This window comes from Myiozetetes cayanensis, unplaced genomic scaffold (assembly GCF_022539395.1).
Source record: "Myiozetetes cayanensis isolate MyiCay16 unplaced genomic scaffold, myiCay2020 scf24, whole genome shotgun sequence".
NCBI lineage: Eukaryota > Metazoa > Chordata > Aves > Passeriformes > Tyrannidae > Myiozetetes > Myiozetetes cayanensis.
In genome coordinates this window covers 10,613,156-10,631,874 of record NW_026087456.1, presented here as the reverse complement: position 1 = coordinate 10,631,874, position 18,719 = coordinate 10,613,156, and the positions used below count along the sequence as shown (strand labels likewise).

At 46.8% G+C, this 18,719-nt stretch overlaps 1 protein-coding gene across 4 annotated transcripts in view; it reads right to left on the bottom strand.

Moving 5' to 3' along the window:
• Positions 1-18,719, bottom strand: part of SLC4A4 (solute carrier family 4 member 4) — a 139,993-nt gene that overhangs the window by 47,040 nt on the left and 74,234 nt on the right. For all 4 annotated transcript variants that reach the window (XM_050320454.1, XM_050320457.1, XM_050320455.1 and 1 more), the window contains one exon: positions 3,067-3,202. In XM_050320454.1, coding sequence (XP_050176411.1) covers positions 3,067-3,202 — 136 coding nt within the window. The remainder of the gene's footprint in view (positions 1-3,066; positions 3,203-18,719) is intronic.

Here is an 18,719-nt window from a genome sequence, read left to right as displayed (position 1 = left end):
TCTCAGAGGGCTTTTCCAACCTAAAGGGTTCTGAAATCAGCCACTGCCAGGACTCTGCAGCATGGAATACTGCTGTGGCACGGAGAGGAGCACATCCCAACCATGTCTGAAGGTGTTCTTAGAGAACAAGTGAGCCACCAAAGGACAAGACACAATTTGAGGGGCTTCTTCTTTCCCTCCAGCCATTGTTTAATGATTTAACCAAGCAGGTCTGAAAAACCCAGAAAGCTTATCTCTGGTGGAAGGTGAGAGCAAAGGTTAAATCCTGGTCTGAGCAAAACACACTTTACACCCCTAAAACCAAGTCCAACTCCCCGGGCTGCAGCCCAGCCCCATCTCCCCCTCCAGCATTGACCCTGCCCTTGGCTCTGCTGCGCCCAGCCTGGAGTCTGCAGGGATGGGAAGCTGGGACCTGGTCCAGACCTTTTTCCTTTACCACAGCACCCAGAAACGGCTTTGATGTAAAGTGGGGGTGCAGGAGAAGGTCTTTCAATATCCCCTGATGGCAAAGCAGAAGTGCTTTTTAATCCCCTCTTCAGACACATTTTAATATATGTGGAAAATGAAAATTCCAGTGACTAATATAAGGGGATTACTAAGACAAAACCCACACAAAAAGGTAAAGGTAAGGAAGCTCATAAATGGTTTCAAAAGAATATTATTAACAGCAAGTAAATTGTATTTAATCCTGAAAAAATGTATTATTTGGGGATTAATCAATTATGCTTTACAACTGCAATAATCTCTTTTTGAGACTTTGGTTTTTTAAAGCTGCTTTTTAACTCAAGCTAAAAGATTGATTTTCATCTCCAACTAATAAAGTTCTTCTAGTTCACAAAAAACAGGTGTTTCCTAGGACACCTTTGGGACCTGGGGGGATGCAAACCTGTGCATTTCCGGGGCTCTGTGGGATGTGGCACTGAGACACATTTACCCCCTAACAGCAGAAAGGCTGCAAATTACCAAGTGTTTGTCCTTCCAGGGAAAGCGATTACTCACAACTATCAATATTTGCTTTCTGTTTACTTTTCTCACTGAAATCCACAATACCAACACAACAAAACAAATATTAGCCTGCAAACCTGGGTGAACTAATGCCTGCTCTATTCAAGGAATTACAGAATGGTTTGGCTTGAAAGGAACCTCAAAGCTCTTCTAGTTCCAACCCCCTGCCACGGGCAGGGACACCTTCCATTAACCAGGTTGCACTAGCTTGGGAATGCCTGCATTCCAGAGATAGTCACAGGATACAAAGCAAAGCAGGAAAAGGAAAAAACCTGCAGAAGCTGGAGGCCCTAGCCGGTTCTGAGGCTCAGTGGGACCTTCTGGGGACCAAGACGCCACTGTAGGGTGGGTACTGTCGTTCTACAAGGCAGGGAGATGGCAGGAAGGTGACTGGATTGCAGAGAAAAGGAAATGACAGGACTGTGGGGTGGTGGACAGAATATTTTTTAAACTTCTATTATGGCCTTTTTTAATTATGTAAGCTCTGCCAGGCAGTACATTTATATCCTTCACCCTTTTACACGTGACGATATTAACACACCGTTCACACAACCCTTTCTGCGGCTCTAAAAATACAAAATGAGAGATGCCTTCTGCCTCCCGGTTGGCAGAGACACGAGCTGTCTCCAGAGCACACGGACCGTGCCGATGGCTCCCAGGCACAGGGGATCATTCTGGAGCCCACCAGGTGCACTGGGGACAGATTTTTCTTGCAAACCTCAGCCCCTTGGAGCCACTGCTGCTGACAGGTACCCAGTTCTGAAGTGCCCAGTGCCAGGGGAGCCTTGCTGGGGCTGTCAGTGCAGTTTCCAGGGCCCAAGAGGCACAAGAAGGTGGTTTGTGCCTGTTAAATCCCTCCAGGGATGGGGATTCCACCACTATCCTGGGCAGACAACCCTGTGGGTGAAGAAATTTCTCCCAATATGGATGCTAAACCTCCCCAGGCACAACTTGAGCCCATTTCCTCTCATCCTATGACTTGTTACTAGGGACAAGAGCCTGAGAGAGAATCCCACACACAGCTCCATGCAGCCCTTCTACCAAAGAAGTGTGAAAACACCCAAACCCAGAAAGTACTGAACTAATGACAAGAGGGAAGAAAAGCAACAAAGGGAGAAAAGGATGAGCCACAAGTCAGAAGTTAAAAAGGTGAGAAGTTGTTCTATAGGTTCCCCAAGTGACTGAGAAGTATAAATGAAGGAAGATAAGGGGCTAAAGGGGTATGTGGTGGAGTGGCTCATTAAACTGCAGGTACAGAAGTTTAAGGTTGTCAAACATGGGCTAACTATGAATACAGACAGTGCCCTTAACAGTGGGAGGTGAGGAAAGAGCTTAGCCCAGCCACCATAAAGGAAAAGGAAAAGCCCCAAGCTCACTGAAGGTGAGTGGGAATAGGCCATAAATCCAACCCAGTGTCTCTTTCAGTGGTGTTTAGAAATAAACTCCATGTAAGTTGTGGCAACCGGACCCAAAACACTCCCTTTTTTTTTTTGTATGGCTTTTTGACCAAAACAACAACAGCATCAAAGAACCCAACCAAGTAACTCAAAGCAGGCAACCCCATCCAGTATTTAAAACACACCTTGAATAACTTCTTCACAAGCAAAACCTTTAGGTTTCTTTTTCTATTTAAAATTAATCCCATCATTAGGAAGGAGAGTGACGGCCAAAATTCACCTGTTTGTGGGGCCAAGCTCAAAAGCTACTGTGAGGCAATAGAGCTGAAGTAGTTTTGATTCAGGCACCCACTTCTGGCAACTGCGGCCAGTAGACACGTCCCCCTGTGCAAAGCCCACAGTTGTCTCTCCACAGGCAACTGACTCCAAACAAACTGGCACTCTATTTTTTAACTAGTTTTTGTTTTAAAGGAATATTTAAACAAACTTTTAAATTCTCTCATTTATCAAAGAAAGGTAATTTGAACCATACAGGTTCCTTTCTGTGGCTGCCTCACACGGTCCTGCAGCACAGGTATTACCCAATGGAATGTTAAAAAAGGAATTTGCCACAGGAGTCCTGCTGGCTGCCCTCGCCATTCAGGGTAAAGGAAAACCAACCCACCTTGCAGTCTCCTTCCATTCCATCTCCTGTCCGTCGACGGCCAGGAGTTCATCCAGCTCGGTGAAGAGCTGCGGGGGCGCCGGGCTGTCATCTTCCTCTCCGAGGATGAAGCGGATGCGTTCGGCAGCAGGGGAGACTGCAGAGGTGAAAATACTGCGGTTAAGGGCCTGGGAGATGACCAGGGACAGGCGGCTCCTCTCCTTCCCCTGCTCCCCAAGGCCGTTCAGCTGTTTGTCCAGGCTGCCTTTGCCATCTGACATCCTCGTCGCTGCGGACGCAGGGGCGAGAGCAAGGGTGCCTCTATCTCTCTCTCTCTCCCCTTCCTTGCCTCTCACTGAACTTCTGACAAGTTCAAGCTGGGAGTAAAGTTCAGGAAAACTTGTCCCTTCCTACAGACCTTAACTATGTTACAGCAATTTGCAGCCCTTGTAAAAAAAAAAGCGCTATGGAGCTCAAAACCAATGTGCTCCACGGCGCTGCCCGAGGACCTGCCGCTCTCTGAGCAGCCCAGATCCTTCACCCCCTTTTTTATATGACCTAAAACCAGTTCCGGTCAAACCAACTTGAGGCGTGCTGGCACAGCATCCCATTGCTGGCTCTCCCCTCCCTCCCTGGCACTCAGGTTGGGGTTGCCATTGGCCTGCAAGGCGGGCAGGAACTTCCCCAGCCCACCGCTGGAAAACACAGGAATATTTAACAGGAGGGTTGTCTCATCTATACATGAAGAATGCGACCCAATGCCATTTAGTCAGGCACCAGTGCACTTTAAAGAAACAACTGGTCCCAGTTGGAAAAGACTGCCCGCTTAGGGAAAAGTTTAACATACAGCACAAGCAAAGTCCATTTGCATTAAGAGCTCAAGAAAAAGGAACAGAAAGCCCTTCCTGGCCAAGAACCATGTGTGATTCAAAATTCAAACCCACCAGCATCGCTGTCCACATCCCGAGGCCTAAGGGCATCTCCCAAAGGCAACCGGAGCCCACGCCACGGAGTCACCTTGCTGGAGGGCTCCTTGGAGCCTACAGCCTTTTTCTGAGGGTATCACCTTAAAACAAAGGTGTGGCCATGGGAAATTTTAAGACAGGCATCCTTTCTGCTGGATGTTTATCAGCATTAGAGATACACAGCAGACTATGAACTTTGAACAATCCTGCTTAAAAACTCCTTTCTTTTCAAAAGATCAGCTGGCTGTCTCTTGCAAAATAATTAATTACACCAGGTGTCCAACCACATTGATTTTTCCAGGGTAAACAGAATCTCAATTTGCAATGGGAAAAAAGGAACTACTAACAAACATGCCCTTTCTTCCTTTGATTTTTTTTCTTAAATAAACTTTCATAGCTTTCTTCCTAAATTATTCAGCAAAGGTTGATGCAAATGCATTTCTTCATCAGTTAGGGCAACACAGATAATACAGATTTCTTTTTGATTGAAAGTATATTTGTGATCATAAACGCCCTTGGAATTCCCTGGGCACACAAGTACTTTGCCCCACTGCTACAGCAGCCTTCCCATCACGAGGCATTCATCTTCCTGCAGGCTCCAGAAGGGCTGGAAAGGGATTTCTGACAAGGGTCTGGAGTGACAGGACAAGGGAGAATGGTTTCCCACTGCCAGAGGGCAGGGTGAGATGGGATATTGGGAAGAAATTCTTTCCTGGGAGGATGGAATCCCCAGAGAAGCTGTGGCTGCCCCATCCCTGGCAGTGCCCAAGGCCAGCTTGGACGGGGTTTGGAGTAACCTGGAATAGTGGAAGGTGTCCCTGCCCAAGGCAGGGAGGTGGCATGAGATGGCAGAGTACCTGTACCATGCGTGTTCCATCATCCTCCAGCTCAAACTGCGCTAGTGACCCCCAATATACTTTTATATTCAAACAGAATTCAAACATCACAAATAGAAAACAAGTAAATGTCCGTCCTATTGCTTCAAAAAGCAGCGTGGAGCACAGAAGTGGCTGGTACATGGAAGAGGTTGTAAGAGGAGGGAAGCACAGCTCCTTGAGCTGCTGAAGGCACTTGCTGGAGCCGATGGGAAAACACTCTCTTTTGAGTCACTCTGAAGTGGTTTATTCCATGGAATTGTTATCCTGATATTCCATCCCATAACATGTCCATTCCACAACAGTTTACTCACTGAACCTGGGTGCCCATCACCCATCACCCTTCTTCCTTTCCTCGCTGTAATTTCCCATTATCCATGTTTAGCACCGATGATAAGGTTCACAGTCCCATTAAGGGGTTTGCTGGGTCACAGGTCCCTGATGGCTCGCTTGACCACATGTTCTTTATTGCGATTTTGTGGGTTAATGGGCCGTTTATGGGTTGTTTATGTGCTCTCTTTAGCAAGGAGAACATATTTTCATCTTAATCTCCAGGCGAACACCTTGTGCTCAGCGTGGGCTTAGGGACTGGAGAGTCATTAACCCAGGGGGTGACCCCTGGAGCCCTCCACTGCCTGACCTTTCAAGCCAGCCTGCCCCAGCCTTGGCCATCACCTTCGCTTCCACCTCATAAGTCCAGTTCGGGAGCTGCTGGAACCAGCGCTGCTGATGCCAGGAGCAGCTGCTGCTGCTTAAGCTGGTTTATATGGTTTTCCTTGTTGTCTCATTCCAGAAAACAACCTGATGGTCAGCAGACAAATGCAGCAGAGAAGAGGCTAATCCAGGCATGTAGATAGCTGGGATTATATTTTTCCCCTGAATGGGAGAGGAATTTAGATGTGAATTGTAGAGGGTAAAATGCTCCAACACCATGTGGGTAATGCCATCCATGGGTGATGCCTCTCACTTCCCTCTCTTCCCTTTCCTGTTCCGTTCAGCCACACGTGGTCCGTGAGGCAGATTATAAAATCCATCACTTACAGAAGGAAATGAACACATCAGCAGTTTCTCCCAGTTCAGCTCAGGCCAATTCCGAGCACAATGTATACCCTCGGGTTCCCAAAGGCAAAAATCAATCTCCATCAACAGAGAGGAATCTCAGGGAGCTCGGAAATAGGGAGAGACACATTCTAGCATGACAATCTCAATCAGGCACAGCTGAACTTCCCAGGCCTGCTCCAAAAATGGCTCTGGTGGCTGCCCTCCCTCGTTGTCCAAGGCAACGGCAGAGCCACACACGGAAGTGCTGGGGGCTTTGTGGCATCGGCCTGTATCCTAAAGTCACCTCCTGCTTCAGTGCCAAGGGCCTGGTTGGTGGTGGATGGAAGGTGGTTTCAGCCTGGCTCTCTAGCTGTACGATGCTGCCTTGGGATGAGGGAACTGGGCGTACCCATCTGTGTTGATGTACAAGTTAAACAGCCTCTTCTCCACTCAACCAACGCGGTTTTCCTCCTGCTTTTTCAGCGTGCTGTTACCAGGGACACCTCTAAAGACCCTTGGGACTGCAGCTCAGTCAACTGCTTCCTCCACCCGGGGCCAAAGGGACCTCTGGGCATGAAGTTCTCTGTTACTTCCAAGTGTATTGGCAGCTACAGAAATTCCCGAGAGACCTGGTGCAAATCCCTGCCCAGAGCCTGTGGAACTGTTATCGAGGAAGGCTGTTTGTCAAACGGGCTTTCCAACCAGCCTTATTAAAATAGGACATGATTGTGCTCCCGTTCCTTTCTGGGGCTGCCTCACTCAGCCTAAGCCCAGTTCAAAGCCATCCACGGTCAGAGCAGTGAAACACTTGTGCAGACACTTCTACAACATTTAAGTAATTTTTTGTTTCCAAAATTCATCCATTACCCAAACCAGTTTTAACTCTGCATTAATGTCAGTACAAGACACCAGATAAAGGCAAGCAGGGAGGCTCTGATGGCCCACAGTAGTGTCAGCTTCCTCAAAACACAAACCTGAACAGAATCACACCTAAAACCAGGAGGCACTGAAAACAATCCTCGTGGACACCTCTGCCAGTTGTTGGATGGCATCTGACATGCTGCACCAAAGCCACGGGGTAAGACAAGGGGTGCTCTCCTGCTTTAGCAGCAATACTGCCCAGCATTTCTGGAGCACAGACCCTCCGTGCTATTCCCACACACCGGCCTTTCCCAGGGTCCCACGGAGCCCCCCCGGGGTGATCCGCTCTCCAGCTAATCACCCTAAGCAAGCGTGAGAATTTCTCTTTTGCTTGTTTTGCTGCTTTGCTTAGGAGCGATTACTTTTTGACCCCGCTCCGGGGCGGGCTGGCTGGGAGGCAGATTAGACTTGTCCACAGGCAGGACTTGGCAGTCAGGAGTGAACGCTCCCCACACCACCGGGATCCCACCCTGGCCACTTCTTGCACTACTACGGGGCGCAGAGAATTCTACTCGAGCTGCTTGACACATCTTGAAGCAAATACCCCCCCATCCTTCAGTCCTGCCCCTTCCCAGACATAATGAACAGCATTGACTGGCTCTGGAATAATCCATTTTCGCTGGACTATTGGGCTGCACGATTGTACATGTTCTGCTGTAAGCTCCTCTGCAGCATGTGGCATATATTAAGTCTTTGATCTGCAAAAAATCTTCAGTATTAGACAAATGCTTACTAATACCATGTTCCCTCAAGTGCCAGAAGAATGGCAGCGTTTACATAACAATTTGCTGAGCATTCCCAGCTCCTTTGGCCTTGGGTGCTGCCAGAATCACTATCAAAGCTCTGCCTTACAGATACTGCACTGAAACATTCCCTGGAGATACAGAGAGAGACAAAGGACCCTTCTTCCAAATATGTCTCAAATTAACTCACCTATAGCAGAGAGCTCATGGGGACAAGGTGTGACACGCGAACAATCAGTCTGGGAACCTTCTAAACAAAGCCAGCATCACCTCATGAAAAGCTGGGGATCATTATCCTGAAAGGCAATGCCTACAGAAGAAGACAGCCTGCCAATTCCAACCACATGGCTATGATGGAGAGACCACCACGTGCTATATCCCAAGTCCAATAACAAACTTTTTGCAACGTTATTCCACTCGAGGGAGACTCTGCCTTTGAAAACTGCCTGTTTTTTCCAGCTGCAGCCAAACCCAATAATATCTACATAACCTGCCAGGAGTAGAGGCAGTTGCAGATTCCCAAGGAAACGGGTATGGATAGCCTCCCACAGACACATGATAAGCCAGACTGAATATTAACAAGGCAAGGCTCTGCCTGCTCACATCAAAACCAGGCTCCTGGTTCCAAGGCTGTGGAATCAGGTGTACATGAACCACGCAGCTCTCTGCGGGGATGCCAGAGCCAGATGTCACGGCAGTGACTGGTTCCCAAACTGCTAGAAAAACAGGAAATTTCTCTTTCACTATCATTTGTTTTTAAATTTTCTAGATTCTCCAAGTGCCATTTTTAATGGTATCAAAGGCAGCGATGCCTTATTTTTATGAACCAACTAGTCCGTAGGCTGTGCCCTGTGCCAAAACCTACTGGTTGCAAAGCCTGATACAAACTACATCACAAGCAATTCTTTACAAAATATGGATAACAAAGGGATTCTTTTGGACTAGTCCTGGAGATCAGCCATCTTCCTTCCAGTTGTGTCAAACTGCTACGGCAGCACATTTTTAAGGAGCTATTCCTGAGCAGTTGCCAAGAAGATGTTAATAAAGAAAGAGCAGCATCTAGAGAAAGCCTGGCTTTCTTTGGAGCTCTGCAACATTTCCCGCTGCCACATGGATAGGGAATGCTGTCTGGCATCACACCTCCCTTGGACCAACAGTCACCTCTCCAGTGAAACAGCAGCACAGTGGCTGCCACATAGAACAGAGTCCAAAAATCCTTCCCTCATTCTCAGCATTTTCCTTCTTCTTTGGCTTTTCCCCGTTTCCCTTTTTAAAGCAGTGTGGTTTTCAGAGTCTCCTGCAGAGAGTGGTGCTGTCCACCTCTCTGGGATCCTGTTGGGTCCTGTTTTGGTATCTTAAACATCCTAAGATCCCTCAGGATCATGCACAGCTCCTCCCATACCTCCATCAGCATCAACCGCACCACATGGGCACAAAGCTACTGCTCCCCGTAAGACAGCCCAGGAGAAAACTTCTGCTCCTCCGGTGAGCGAAGAAATCCCACCATTTTCTTTTCCAACACTGCACTGTTGCTCCCCAAAGACAATTTTACAGCTGGTTTGACGTGCTGCAGTCCCTGAATAAGTGGTGTCATTTCCTCCCATCAGCCACAAGCCGTCCTGCCAAACTATAATTCAGTTTATCACTGATCACTTACCTCTTTTAGGTAACGGGGAGGGTACAGGGACATTTTTAAGGACACAGTTATAACAACTCTGGGCTCTTTTCCTGAGTTTAAGCTTCCACGCAGTGACAAGAAGAAACTTCCCTCTCTGTGCTTTCCAACCAGCCCTCGGGCTGCAATGGCCAATTTTCTGCCTATTAAGCTCTTCTCACAAGCAGGGTTTCATCACTGTCTATTTGTCCCGTTCAATCAATCTCCACAGCAGCTCAGACTGCTTCAGCACTTCTGGAAGTCTCCTTCGATGGGACAGATCCCACCCACGGAGGGAGGAAGCCACGTGCAGGCGGGTGAGGATTTTCCCTATTTATTCCCTCTGCTTCCGTGGGTGCCGAGCCCTCTGTCCCGTGTCTCTGGCTGCAGTGGTGCCCACCTCCGTTGCCAGGCAGTATTTCAAGGAGAACTGAATGTCTCTGGCTCTCTGGCACCCACACCTTTTGCTTTCTGCTCTTTTCATCCAGTCCCCTCTTTTTTCCCTGTTGCCAAACACCTCGGCCACGCCAGGCGCGGACAGAAATGTGAGTTATTATTCCTTACCATCAGTGCAGGGACCAAGTGGGGCACAAGAGGAAAAGACACACATGCTGGGGAGGGTTCTGTAGGTTGGTATTTCTCCCTGATCACCTGCCCCACTTCAAACTCCAGGCAGGAGAGAGAAGCCACAGTGTAAATATGTATTTTGTAGCATCCCAGAATGGTTTGGGTTGAAAGGGATCCTTACAGAACGTCACTGGGGATTATTCCAACGGCTAATTGTTCTCATTGAGAAAAATTTTCCTCTTGTGTCTAATCAGAATCTCTCTAGGAGAAAGCTGCACCCATTACCCCTTGTCTTTTCCATGTGACTCCTTGTAAAAAGGGAGTCTCCACCTACTATTTCATGTGTGAATTTGGTAGCCTAAAGCCATTTGGAGCTCAGGAAGCCACCTTGCCTTGACTAGCAGCAGGAGGAAGGTGCCAGCCTCCTCTGAGATGCTTTGAAAACAGCTTTTCTATTTTTCCACCACCTTCTGAAAAGCTTCATTCAATGACAAACTGCCCTTTTGGCTCGGAATGTTTAACAGCCACTTATCTAAAAAGCTGCAAAGCCAGCCTGAGAATCCAGACAATGCTTCCATTGACTGGGGGAGGACCAGGACTTGGCCTGACAGGCTGGTTATAAAACCAGTTGGTTTCATGTGTGGATGCTGGTTTTCCTCATGTTCCCCTGCTGCTGCAAAGCAAGCTCCATCAAGTAGTTCCATCTCTACAGACCTGCCCTTTGGGTGCCTGCATTTATTCCGTATTTTACATCCTGATAAAAATCCTGTTCTCAGCACTTCCCTCGCTTGGCATCCCTGGAGATGCTACGACCATCCCGACAGGATTGTCCCCGTCAGTGAGCAGCGTGGCAAAGCAAAGCTTTGGGTGGATAAATCACTCCTCTGAGGGCATTTTCTTTTTCTCTCCGAGTCAAGACAACTCAGAAAAGGGCTCTTGCAATGGCATTTCGGGAGCAGAAAGACCCTATTGAGACACAGCCACAATAACCAGTTTCGCCCCTGCCTTTAAAAATTAACCACCATTAACTCCAGGCTCGGCTCGGCTCCAGGCTGCCAGCAGCACACTCCTTCCAACTGGCTTCCCAGAAACTCCTGATTCAACTTGTTCTCAAAAGCCTGGTGACATTTGGGCAGCTCCTGCTCTTCACTGGTCTCCCCTTGCAACGGCAAGTGGAGTTCAAGCTTCTGCCTCTTTTTTCCTCTGAGCTTCACAGACTCACCCCCACCTCCCTACACGAGCACTAAACCTCCCTGGAACGTGATTATGATAAAAAAAACCCCAGTGGATTTGCTGGGGTCTCACCCACGCTGGAAGGTGGTTTTACTGCTTCAAGCAAATTTCTGTAATTCAATCAACCAAACGTAAGTATAAAATATTTCCACTTTTAGGAAAGGAACACAAGTAGGATCTATACTAGTAAAATTGTGTGCAAGAAAAATAAAAGACCATTATCCAGTGGATTTATCCCGGAAAACTAAGCACAGGCTGGCTTTCAGTAAGTGACTGCACTGTAATTAAGATACTCCAGGAAAGGCTATTGCCAAAACTGAGGGAGGAAGAAAAGGAGTTCAAACAAACTCAACTTGTTTTTTCACTGAAAAATGAGAAATCTGGTATCTAGAGACACATTTGGAGACTCCTTATGGAATGCAACATGAGCCACACAGAGAGATACTTTTACCAAAACAACAAAGAGGCTCTAAAGCGGCAGGGAAGCACAAATACACAGAATAAGGAGGCAAAGCCACACTTCACTGCACCATTTAGGAACATCTGGGTCCGACACAAGCTGAGGTCAAAGTAAAAATACCAAACTGAAAGATTCCACTAAAACCTGGAGGATAAGTACAAGGAAAGTGAATTATTTAAGACCATTAGCAGCGGGAGCCTGAGGAGCAGTGGGCGACCCGGACCACCTCAGAGTGAGACAGCCAATTAGGGGGATTAAAAATGGTGCAGAAAAGCAAAGCAGCTGCTTCATGCGAAACTCCAGCACATAGGTGGGTGGAAAGGCACTTAGCCTTTTCCAAAGGCTAACGTGGGAGGCAGGTGCCTGCAGAATGAGGAAGAGAAGATGGAGTGAACTCAACAGCAATGAGTGGCCAAGTCCCTTGTGCTCACACCTCACCAGGCCCTGCCCGGTCCTGAGGTTTTGCCAGGTCTGGGATGTTTTGTACAGCCTGAAACCAAAGAAAACAATAACCAATCCACAAAATCACCAGGAACTGGTACCCAACAGGACACCACCTACCACCTTTCTGCCATTTCTTTCTAGACTCCAGGTTCTGGAGGTTTTCATTGCAGTTTGCAAAGACGTACAAGGTTACCATGCCTTTATTTTGCTTCCATGACTAAAACCACATGGGATCTGAGCTGTCCCAGCCTGCTGGGACTTACCCAGACCGGGGTGGCTGTAGTTAAAAACAAAACCATTAGCAGAGTTCTCTGGCTACTTAAGCAGATTTTTTTTTCTTTCTTTCTTTTAAGCTCCTAAATGCAACTTTAGCAATTACTGGTTTATGTAATTGCCTAACATTTAATGTTTACAGACACGTTTTACAACTAATTTACATGTAGTTCACTAAATGCTTTAGGGTTAATTGGTCTTTTGTCGTGCATTAAGCAGCTTGTTAATTATTAGACACTTGGGAGGAAAACACAAGTAGGAGGTCGGTTTGGGGATGGCTTGGACTGGTTGGGGGGGATTTTTGCATAAGCATTGACCTTCCTAATGGTCAACCCCCTGTGTAGCCCCTCTGTGGCAGGACATGGTGAGTGGTGTCTTTTACAGGGTCATGTCACCTCCTGAGGAGGAAGGATACAACAGAACTCACCTCCTGCATGTGAGGGGATGATGAAACCGCAGGAAAAGAGAAGGTGCAAGAATCACTTTGTACCACCTGTGCTTAAAGGGAGCCCTGGGAGATCCAAGAATTCTCTGCCCCAAGCATCCAAAGATATCCATGAGAGGGAAAAATAACCACTGTGTCTCCTTGGGGCTCTGTGCCACCTGCACTTCCACCTAATGACAGAGCGCTCCGGACGCGATATCACAGCTTAGAACCCAACATTAACAACTTAATTACCAAGCTGGCCCTGCTTGGAGCAGAGGTTTGGACCTGCTGATGGTGCCTTCCAACCTCATTTATTCTATTCCAGATAGCTGATCTCCACTCCAGCCATCCCATCTGCTGCCCAAACCTGAGTGCTTTGCCAGGTTTTCAGAGCAACTTGTAGTAATGAAGAGAGACTGGAAACCCCATGCTGGGATTAATGATCTGCTTGGCATCGTGGGCTGGAGGATCAGATCAGAAATGAAAGGAACAAAAACCCAACTCTATATCAGAAGATATTTACAAACAACAAGGGCTGCCCCAGCACCATGAAGACCAAAGGAGAACAGCAAAACAATTCCCAAAGCTGCACTGCTTCACTTGCATTCAGGGAATCAAACCTGACCAACCCAGCATGGAGTCAAAATCTACCTCTACTTTTTAAATCCCTCCTCAAGCACAAAACTGGCTTCAGTATCTCAGCATCAAAAGCACTGAGCAGCCAGCAGCACAGTTGGCCTTAAACACTGATCAGGACTTTAAAAAAAAACCAAACAGTGGGGAAAAAAAATAAAAGAGGAACAAATGAGCCAGGTACCAGCAATAATCTTTTAAACAACTTGGGATGGAAAGGGCAAAGCAAGAAGTGAGCAGTGTTTTCCAAACCATGTTCCATCAGAACAGCATTTCCTCCAATGTAAATCTCTTTACAAGCACTGATCTCCTTAGAGTCGTTAAATGCCATCTTTATTTCTTTTTAATTGCTCCCAGTGCATTTTAAATTGCTTTTTGAAAGTATCATACAAGAATATAAACATGATGTGTTGAAACACAGAACTGTTAAAATACAGGAATTAAATCCAAATAGGCCATGGTTTTACTGGTGCTCAAATTTCATTACCCAGAAATAAGGAATGCACTCATTTTAAAACCCCAAATACTTGATTTTTAAGAATGACTTAGTGTGTGGCAAGTTTCTGCTAACAATTACTATAACTCAGCAAGGGGTGCTGTCGCCTTCCTCTTGACCCTGCACATGCTCTGGGTTTAAGAGCAGCAAGAGGGAACATCACCCTTCCTCAGCTTTAGTGCCTTCCCAGCACTTCAGCCTCTCATTCATTCCCCCTTCCCTGTTGTGATCAGTGCTCTGGGCTTGGACCACTCTGTTTTGCTGATTCAGCTCAGTGCACAGTCCCAAAACCAGTTAGATGGCCCTGAAACCAGTTATATGGGCAGGAAACCAGTTAGCTGGCCACAATGACATGGGGAAGGTAGAAAGCAGTGAGGGTGTGACAGGAGCCTCGGAGAGGAGAGTGACCTCTGACGGAAACCTGAAGTTTGGGATAACCCCCTATGGAGCTGTGGAATGTTCCCAGCCTGGCAGTGGACCGGGCTCGGGTAATGCCGAGGATATTGAAAGGGCCCTGTGCCGGTGCCAAGCACGCAGCTCCCATGACAAGGGTCGCTTTGTCTCTCATCCCCTCCACCTCCCAGCACATGGGAAACTTCAGAAATTCCCTTGCCGAGGAGAACAACTAAGCCGAGTAACTTGGAATTACAGGCTTTCAAGGTTAGTTTGCTGCCGGAGCCAAGACATATTTCCAGTGCTTCTCAGGACTGAAAACAACCTCCTACTTTTAATGACTTGCCTTTTATCTTTAATAAGGGATTAGGAGCTATTTTTCTAGCTAATACCTCAAAATCCAGATAATCATAAAAGCAATCAGTAATACCCAATATATGTTAATTACTCATTTTCTTCTCGTCTCTGGCTGCCCTGCTGTCACTCACAGACATTAATTTGTCTATAATAAGGCTGCAAATCAAAACCAACAAAAGGCTTCAGGTCCTCTGGGGAGTCACAGGTTTAGACTTGGGGGATTAACCACAGATTATACCTGCGACAACAGTGAGGAAAACAACACTGTGGCCAAAGAGGTGCTGAACTATCCCACCAGCCACTCTCCTACGCCTGGACCTGCTCAATTCCCACAGGAGTCAAGCAAAGCACAGGACTGATGTAAAATAAGGTAACGGGGCACTGGACAAACTTGACAGCACTAAGGGGAGCCAAAGTCACACTCACCAAGTTGTTCCCAGTGAAATGTGACCCTAAAATAATTTGAAGTTTTCCAAACTGAGCCACACTGGCCTTTCCAAGGAGAATTTACAGGAATAGCAGGTGTAGAAGCTTTACACTCAAGATCTGGTGCTGGGGTAATGATGCTGATCAGCACATTGCTCAGAGATGTAAAATGTATGACTGCAAAAGATTTAAATGACCAAGGGTTTGGAAAAAAACACTCCTGGTAGAAATTACATCAGTCCCCTTGGAAAACTCCTATCAGAGGTACCAAATCTGAACTTTCTGTATCCATCAAGGAATAGTACAACCAGCATATCCATCTACACAGTTCTCTGCACAAAACCAAAGTGAAATGGGAAATCCTTACACTTTGTGACAAAGAGACACCCAGAAACCAGAGATTTGCACCTCTGAACCCAAACACAGGGATACAACAGCAGACTGAAGGGAAAACAAACATCTCAGGGAAACCTCCCTCTAGCATAAACACAAGGCTGAGCTCTGTGGAAAAACAAATAATCTATAAATTTCACACAGGTAGCGTAACCCAGAAACAGCTTCGCTGCTCACAACAGCAGCATCTCTGCCACACGTCACCAGCCAAACCCTTCTCTTCCAGATCCTCACCTGCAGATCCCAGAACGACTGGCAAGCTGAGACTGGAGGAACCCACCAGACATCATCTGCTCCATCCTGGTGCTGGAAGCATGGCCTTCAATAAAACACCCAGGGCCCCAGCAAGGTGAACCCTGAAATTCCCAGCAAAGGGAACTGCACTACTTCTTTGCTGCACTGTTTGCTTTCATGGTGGAGAATGTTTTTCTTGCACCCAGCTGGAATTTTTTCCTGGAGCAGCTCATACTCTCTCCCTCTGGTCCCATCCCTGTGCACCCCTCTGAGGAGCTCTGCATGCTGGGAGGTAACGGGCTCCACTTGCCGCTCTCCTGAGGGCACTACGGCTGCACGGACACGGCCAATTCCGTCCAAGTTTTGGGACTGCCCTTCTCTGTCCAGCCAAAACCTAATTCCACGTTACTGCTCGGTTCATTACCTTCCTCTTCGTATCCCAGCAGTGGGCAGGAAGATCACAATGATGTGGTTGTCCTACGTCCAGCGCAGAACTGTTGCCAGGGAAGAGCAAGAGACTTGACAAGTTTCAGCTGTGAAATTCAAAGGCCTTTCTACTGCTCAGGACTTTGGGGTAGTTTACACAAATTTTCCCCTGGGCATTGCCTGGCACACACAGCCAACAGTTCTCATTTCAGCTGTCTGATGTAAAACACAGGTGGGAACTTCCTTCCAGAGATGAGGATCACGAGATGATTTTTTTTTTTTAAGTTCTTTGAAATATTTTCCAAAGTTTTAAATAGAAATTTATCCCTGCCTTCTATTCTCCTCCTCCCCAGAAGAAATGTGAGCTCAAAGTAGACACCTGGATGGAAAACTCCAGGCCTAATGATTACATTTTGGCAAAGACCCAAGAGTCCCCTATCACACAATGACAAGAAAATGGTTAAGAAACTGGTTTTGAGTGATATTTAATGCATAGGTGGCTAAGATGTGAGTAATCTATCTCCCACTGCTTCAATATTCAGACTGCCTTTGCTGTGACTTGCTGGTCCTTCTGAATTTATCCTCAATGGCCCTGAAAGTCTGAGTGCATGGTTTCCCTGCTGACAGAAGAACCCATAGCTCCTTGGATGCCACGAATTTGGAGAATTCCCTGGATTTATAAGATTTAGGTGGCAAGGAAAAAAAATGCTACACCAAAGATGGATGTACCTGCTTGAAATTACATCCATCTTTTATGTTCTGCCCTCTGTGCATTCATTTCTTCCATTCCTGAGTCCTGAACAGCTCTGTACTGCCCTGAAAGGAGTTTAATCAGCTTGTACCTCAAATCCAAACTCTCTCCATCATATTCCTGCACCTTTTCCGTTTCAAGACCGCAGCATCTGAAATCTCGGCCCCCTTGCAAAATGAGCCTGCAGAGGTGATTTCCTGCCACCCCAAAACACCTTCCCCCGTAATCTCCGGCGTCAGAGTCACGTAACGCTGGGAATCATCTGGTTCTCAGCTCTATTAATAGAGGCTGTGCCTGCAGACAGTGCCTGCGGCCAGGGCAGCACCCTGGTCACGTAACACCCTATGTGTCTCCTCGGTCTGGAGCGTGATGTGCTGATCCTGCTCCTGCCCCGCCAGCACCCGCAGTTTTAATTACTTTTTAATATATAATCTAATATTTTAAAATAATTTTAATATTACTGTCAGTTTACATTATTAAATTATTCAGCTCATTAGAGAAATTAAGTGTGAGGTGATAAAACAGGAGAATTCCAAGCTAAAAGGAAGGGGTGGGAGAACAGGGAACACCACTAGCTCATTAGCTCGGATAATGCTTCCTTTAATTCCTAAAGGGATTTTAACTGGGGAAAACCCCCAAACATCAAGTAGTTGCACCAGTACAAATAAAAGCAGCCTGCCCCTTGCAATGGAATTTCAGTTTCCATCCTCTCCCTCTCCAGGTGGATATACCACCACGAACACCTGACCTCGGCCATCCGCAGGCAGGCTTTGGACACTAGCAGAGCGTTGCTTAGTACGCTCTAATGCACAAAGTTCAGGATGCTGGATACTGCAGATTCCAGTATCAAACTGAACCAAGGATTTTTAGAGTGCAACTTGGCTACCAAAATGGAATTAGAGAAGATGTAGGAAAACAGGCTGTTTTTCCAGGTGTTTCTCATCTTTATGGCAGTGAAGAAGCCACGGAGCACAGAACAGGTATCTTGCAGATACCTGATCCCTCAACCCCAACCCAAGTTCTTCTGCTTGATTTTGAGATGAAGTCAAACCTTTGCCCACAGTGCCTCAGATAGGAACAGTTCAACTCACTGCTCTAGATTTAAAAAAAAAAAAGCCTTTTCTTCAAAACATACTTGTTTTTTATCCCCCAAAGAGACAGGAAATTGTGAGCAATAAACCTCAAGGATTTCTTTTCCAAGATTTGAAAGCTGTCCTCCAGTGGAGATTCCCATTTTAAGCACATGCTTTGCATAACTGAAAGAAAATACTTGACCTTGATAGGATGCAAAATATTTCTTGCAAAACATTTACTCTTCCTTTTGCTGTATAAAATCTGTCTGTTCTTCCCAAACGAAGGACATCAAACCCACATTCCTCAGAAAAAATGTCACACCAGATTTAATTGGAGGAGGATGTTTTTACAACAAGTTCAGCGCTGACCTTATGTTTCTGAAGCTGTGGGCTTCTAAGAAAAGAGCATCTTCCCTTCTGCACCACGTGCTGCCTTGGATAGGAGGGCAATTCCAGAGCCAGCAGGATGTTCTTCACAGATCCACCACTTTCACATCAAGGATATCTGATGGAGCACCAAATACTGCCTAGTGCTGTCCCACACCCCTGGAAAAGCCTAGAGCTCTCTAAGAATTTGTAACTGGGGCCTCTCTTTGTACAACCTGAAGCTACAGCAGGAACAGAATCAAGGAATGGTTTAGGTTGGAAGGGACCTTAAAGATCATCTCATTCCATCTGTATAAAGCTGCCCAGGCAAAAACCTTCTGCCTTTCCATTTCCCACAGGCACAGAGTTCAAACACTTGCCAAAAACCCACAGTACCACCACGGCTTCCAGACAGCTCAGACAGCAAGTGAAACGGCTCCCAGTAAATACCATGTGCCTGACCCACACAGAGCTAAGGATGCAAAATGCCAGCAGATAACCAGAGACTGCACAAGCTGGGATG